This window comes from Staurois parvus, unplaced genomic scaffold (genome assembly GCF_062004578.1).
Source record: "Staurois parvus isolate SC_StPar_1 unplaced genomic scaffold, SC_StPar_1.0 ptg000348l, whole genome shotgun sequence".
Classification (NCBI taxonomy): domain Eukaryota; kingdom Metazoa; phylum Chordata; class Amphibia; order Anura; family Ranidae; genus Staurois; species Staurois parvus.
Window position 1 is genome coordinate 376,555 of NW_028318144.1, and position 6,323 is coordinate 382,877.

Genomic DNA, 6,323 nt, shown 5'->3' on the forward strand with positions numbered 1-6,323 from the left:
CATTATCACTCAATTCTGCAAGTGGTTCTGATTTACTATCGCTGTTCTCTAGCCGGTTTAAAAACGCTTTTGACCTAAAGGGACACTTTTTGGACGCCATGGACGTTTCTCAGTTTCCAGGCAGAAAGAACAGTAAAAATGCAGGCAGGGCGCAGGACAAAGCACTCGGGACAAAATGTATGTGAAATGGTTTGATACAGGAATGTTATACTATGTGATTTTAGTGAATTTAGTGAATGTCACTTTTTGTCATTTTCAAATTTCCCTCCAGTTCCATCCCCCATATGTCCCGACATCGCAGGGAACGGAACCCAGATGACAGATGCCGGCATTGGCCGGAGGACATTACAGGGGACACTGCCGGAGGGACATCGAGGGAGCACAGGACAAGGTAAGTGATCGAGGGATCCCGGAGCAGCGCCGCATGGTAAGCCAGAGTGTAGCTTGGGGTTACCGCTTGTGGTGCTGAAACTTTACCCCGAGCTACACTTGGGGATGCCACCAGGGAGTCTACTGTCAATGGCAGCATGACCAACGCTTATGGTCCCGATGTGGTATTTTAATACAAAATCCTCCCTCCGGTGGATTGCTCTTTAAAGGGTGGTGAACACTGCTACCAGTCTGAAAGCGCCCCAAGGGTTAACAGATTGAGTGTTGGGGTCAATCTAAAGCATTCATTGAGACTTGGTATCAAGTTATATAATTTCTACTTTTTTTCAGTGGGGTAACCCACTCGCCATACACTACTAGCAATGGGTTCTCCCTAAATCAATGTAGCTTTTTTGTTTAATATTTTTGTGAGTATTGTTGTTATTAATATTAAGATTTTTTTTTATGTTCTAGTGTTACAAATTACACGTGGTTCTTCAATGATGAACTTGACCGTATTCAGTTCTTTCAATAATGAGACCTACATATACAGCCAAAACGTTCAACTGTCTGAAAATGCAATGGTGGTCTTCATTTGTGTCATCATATTCTACTTCTGTTTCTTCATTTATTTCATCCTAGTACTTCTGATGGTTTACTTCACCACTCCTCATGTCCGGGAGAAAGCACGATACATCCTTTTTGCTCATATGCTCATCAACGACACAGTGTACCTCAGCCTTGCGCTCTTCCTGTGTTTGGGCATTGGATTCTTTTTATATATTCCTTTTCCGGTCTGCTACGTCCTGGTGACTTTTGCCACAGTTACATTTCGAATCACTCCCTACAACTTGGCCATCATGGCCTTGGAACGATATGTGGCTATTTGCTTCCCTCTCAGACACATCATGCTTTGTACAGCCCAGAGGTCATATTTTGCTATTGCAGCAATGTGGTTTGTTGGGTGGCTTCCTAATGTTGCTGATTTTATAGTCCTCGTTTCCTCCATTGAGTTGAAATTTCTCTCCCAGAATATGTTGTGCAAGCGTCAGGCAGTAATTGTCCTACCAGCCCAAAACACCATACAATTCTCCACCTTAATTGTGAGTTTAATTCTGGTGTCTGTGATCATTCTCTTCACCTACATCAAGGTTATGCTGATAGCTCGAAAAACTGGCTCTGGGAAGTCTACAGCCTCCAAGGCTGGTAGAACCTTGATCCTTCATGCAATCCAGCTCCTTCTTTGCCTGCTCTCTCTGACTTCTTCATTTTCTGAAACGTATCGTGGAAATTATTTTTTCGTTGTGGTTATTCTCAATTTTGTGATGTTAACGTGTGTGCCAAGACTTCTCAGCCCTCTTATTTATGGCATCAGAGATGAAGTATTTAGTAAAAGCATTAAGAAGATGTATTCTACCAACAAATAAGCTCTGTGTGAACCTTAATAATCCAAAGGTGCCAGTTATTGTCCAAGTTATTTTAGATTTTTTTTCTACTGCTCATAATGCTGTGTGCAGGCCAACCTTGGACCAACAAGAAATGAATATTAACATTTATTTTAACCCTACACCTCCCGTTCCCACGCCACCTTCCTCACCCTCCTCCTTCTCATATCAGCTGGGGACATCTCCCCAAACCCTGGCCCCTCACCACCTCACACCCCCCCTAGAGCCCCCCCTGCTCACGCCAGCCGACGCGAACCCCTCAACCTCATACATGTACCCCTCCTCCCCATATCTATCCCCCCTCTCTCGGTTGCACTCCTGAATGCTCGTTCGGTTTGCAATAAGCTTACCGCCATCCATGACCTCTTCATCTCTCGCTCCCTCAACCTCCTAGCAATCACCGAAACTTGGGTACAGGCCACCGACTCCACCTCCCCTGCGGCACTCACTCATGGAGGTCTCATCTGGACCCATTCACCAAGACTGAGCGATCGCAGAGGTGGTGGTGTCGGCTTGCTCCTGTCACCGCTTAGCACCTTCCAGGTCCTCCCTAACCCACCCTCTCTTTCCTTCCCCTCCTTTGAGGCGCACTGCATCCGACTCTTCTCACCCACCCCCCTAAGGATCGCAGTGATCTACAGGCCTCCCGGACCCATAGCCCGCTTCCTGGATGACTTCGCCGCCTGGCTTCCCTTCTTCCTCTCCTCTGAGCTCCCCACCATCATCCTCGGGGACTTCAGCATCCCCATCAACGACAACACCCCGGCTACTTCCCAATTCCTCCACCTAACCTCCTCTTTCGCGCTCACACAGCACACTCAATCCTCCACCCACCTCGGAGGGAACACCCTGGACCTCGTCTTTTCCCACCTCTGTACCCTCAACCAGTTCGCGAACACCCCCTTCCCTCTCTCTGACCACCACCTCATCACCTTCTCCATCTCCCCTTCCCCCAACTCCCCCCCTCAAAAACGCCAAACCATCACCAGCCGCAACCTCCGCAACCTGAACCCGGCCCCCCTCCACTCTGCCGCCGACTGCCTACACGACAGCATCCTCTCACTGTCATGTCCTGACATAGCCACCACCTTGTACAATGACTCACTGTCAGCTGCCCTAGACTCTCTGGCACCCCTTACCACACGCATCATCAAACCCAGACCGCTTCAACCCTGGCAGACCGACAGCACTAAACGCCTCAAACGTCGCAGTCGCACACTGGAGAGACTGTGGCGCAAAACCAGGTCCCCTCATACTTTCTCCCTCTACAAATCTGCATTTCTTATCTACACCTCCTCCCTCCACGCCGCCAAGCAGGCCTACTTTGTTAACCTAATAAACACCCTCTCCTCCTGCCCCCGCCGACTCTTCTCCACCTTCAACTCCCTGCTCTCCCCCCCCCCCTCCTCCACTCAGTACCTCTCTCACCGCCCACGAAATTGCCACCCATTTCCACAACAAGATTGACGCTATCCGTAAGGACATCGTCAACTTGCAATCTACCTCCCCACCTAGCCTCCTCGCCCCCGTCACCCCTTCATCTCCCCCCTCCTCTGCCCTCACAACCGCACTGCCCCCCTCCTCTCCCAATGCCCCGCCCACCATAACCCCCCCCGCACTGCACTCCCTCAGCCCTGTCACTACTGAGGAAGTCGCCAAAGTCCTCTCAAAAGCCCGCCTCACTACCTGCCCCCTGGACCCTATCCCCTCTCAACTCCTCCGGTCACCCCCCTCTTCCCTCATCCGCTCCCTCACCCACATCTTCAATCTCTCCCTCTCTACTGGCGTATTCCCCTCCCCCCTAAAGCACGCGCATATCACCCCCATCCTCAAAAAGCCCTCCCTGGATCCCGCGGACCCCAACAACCTCAGACCCATCTCCCTGCTGCCACTCACCTCCAAGCTCCTTGAACGCTTAGTCTACGATCGCCTAAGCTCCCACCTTACTGACAATAACCTCCTTGACCCTCTACAGTCCGGCTTCCGTCCCCTACACTCCACTGAAACCGCCCTCCTCAAAATCACTAACGACCTACTCAACGCCAAAGCCAAGGGCGACTACTCTGTCCTCCTTCTCCTGGACCTCTCTGCGGCCTTCGACACAGTTGACCACCCCCTCCTTCTTAATAAACTACTCTCCCTTGGCATCGGAGATGCTGCTCTCTCTTGGTTCTCATCCTACCTATCCCGACGCTCCTTCAGTGTCACCTACAATGGTGCCACCTCCCCCTCCCTCCCCCTCTCTGTTGGGGTCCCCCAAGGCTCTGTCCTTGGACCCCTTCTCTTCTCCATCTACACCTCCTCCCTGGGCAAACTCATACAATCTCACGGCTTCAACTATCACCTCTATGCTGACGACACCCAAATCTACCTCTCCACCCCTCACCTCACCCCCACTATCTCCGCCCGCATCACTCACCTCCTAAATGACATCTCAGACTGGATGTCGCTACATTTCCTCAAGATTAACCTCTCCAAAACCGAGCTTCTCGTCTTTCCCCCTGCCCACACCCCCCCCCCATCCTATCCATCATCACCAACAACTCCACTATCACTTCCGCCCCGCAAGCCAAAGTCCTTGGCGTCATTCTTGACGCGAACCTCTCCCTCCAACCTCATGTCAAATCACTCACAAACACATGCAGGCTCCATCTTCGCAACATTGCCAAGATCCGCTCCTTCCTCACCCCAGACACCACCAAACTTCTAGTACACTCCCTCATCATCTCACGCCTTGACTACTGCAACTCCCTCCTCACTGGCCTACCCAAGTGCAGGCTCTCCCCGCTCCAGACCATCCTGAACTCAGCTGCCAGACTCATCCACCTTACCACCCGCTCCACCTCTGCCACCCCCCTCTGCCTCTCCCTCCACTGGCTCCCGATTGCCCAACGCATCAAATTTAAACTCCTTACCCTGACCTACAAAGCCGTTCACAACACTGCCCCTGACTACCTCACCAATCTGATCACCAGGTACCACCCTACCCGTACCCTTCGCTCCTCACAGGACCTCCTTCTATCCTGCTCCCTGGTCTCCTCCTCCCATGCACGACTGCAGGACTTCTCCAGGTCCTCCCCCATCCTCTGGAACTCACTGCCCCAATCCATCAGACTGTCGCCTTCTCTATTCACATTCAGGCGCTCCCTCAAAACCCATCTCTTCAGGGAAGCCTACCCCACCCTCACCTAACGGCCATCCTCCCTCATTCCTCCTACCACTTCATCCCCCCCAGCCACTTCCTACTGTACCTTTACCCCCTCCCTCCTAGATTGTAAGCTCGTAAGAGTAGGGCCCTCTTACCCCTCGTACGCTGTCTGTCTTTGTTGTACTGTGCCATGTATTGTCCCCCCCTATTGTACAGCGCTGAGCAAACCCTTTGGCGCTATATAAACTCGTAGTAATAATAATAATAATAACCCCAGAAACCACTAAACAGCTCATCCACTCCCTCATCATATCACGACTCGACTACTGCAACTCCCTCCTCACTGGCCTGCCTCGCCGCTGGCTATCCCCGCTTCAGTCGATCCTGAATACGGCTGCCAGACTCATTCACCTTTCCAACCGCTCCGTTTCCGCCACCCCCCTCTGCCAATCCCTCCACTGGCTTCCGATTGCGCAACGGATCAAATTCAAAATCCTAACACTGACGTACAAAGCCGTCCACCATACTGCCCCGAACTACATCACTGACCTAATATCCAAGTACCACCCAACACGCACACTCCGCTCCTCACAAGACCTCCTTCTCTCTAGTTCCCTGGTCTCCTCCTCCCATGCCCGCCTCCAGGACTTCTCCAGGGTGTCACCCATCCTCTGGAACTCCTTGCCCCAACCCATCAGATTATCACCTACTCTCCTCTCCTTTAGGCGCACCCTGAAAACCCATCTCTTCAGGGAAGCCTACCCCACCCCCTGTTAACTTGCTGACCTCCTCCACTCTTCCTACCACCCCATCCCCCACAGCTTTCCCCCCCTCCTGTGCCACCATCCCCTCCCTCCTAGATTGTAAGCTCCAAAGAGCAGGGCCCTCGATCCCCTCATGTTTTGCATTGTATTGGTATTGTTCTGTCACATGTTCTGTCCCCCTTTGTAATGTACAGCGCTGAGCGAACTATTGGTGCTTTATAAATACTGTATAATAATAATAATTTATAAGTCATTACAGCAGAAATTGTTGCTCCCCTGCTGGAGCTATGTGGTTCATGCTTTTTTTTTGCCTTCCTCTGGATCAGCTGTGGATATCTGATTCTGTATATTGAGGATTTCTAATTATTTATTCTATTTATTTATTTTTCCCCTCTATTGGTTGAACTGGATGAACTTTTGTCTTTTTTTCAACCTAACTATGTAACTGTAGCAGTTGCACAGGGACTTCAGTTGCCCCTTGAAGCAGTCAGCACTGACGCCAGACATCCTATTGGTCAGGAGGAGTATGGAGGACACATTTACAGCCTATAGAATAGAAGTCAAAGTATCTGTTGATCGAATTTGGCCACTAGAAAA

The 6,323-nt window shown here is 51.0% G+C and overlaps 1 protein-coding gene across 1 annotated transcript; it reads left to right on the top strand.

Moving 5' to 3' along the window:
- The first annotated feature begins 869 nt into the window (after positions 1–869).
- On the top strand, positions 870–1,796 carry LOC149456774 (odorant receptor 131-2-like). The gene has a single exon (XM_089684499.1). It carries the CDS (start codon positions 870–872, stop codon positions 1,794–1,796), a length of 927 nt encoding a protein of 308 aa, XP_089540625.1.
- The last annotated feature ends 4,527 nt before the right edge of the window (positions 1,797–6,323 follow it).

What these genes read in the sequence shown, in the direction of transcription:
- LOC149456774 (XM_089684499.1), top strand. Translation starts at nt 870, where the DNA reads ATGATGAACTTGACCGTATTCAGTTCTTTCAATAATGAGACCTACATA.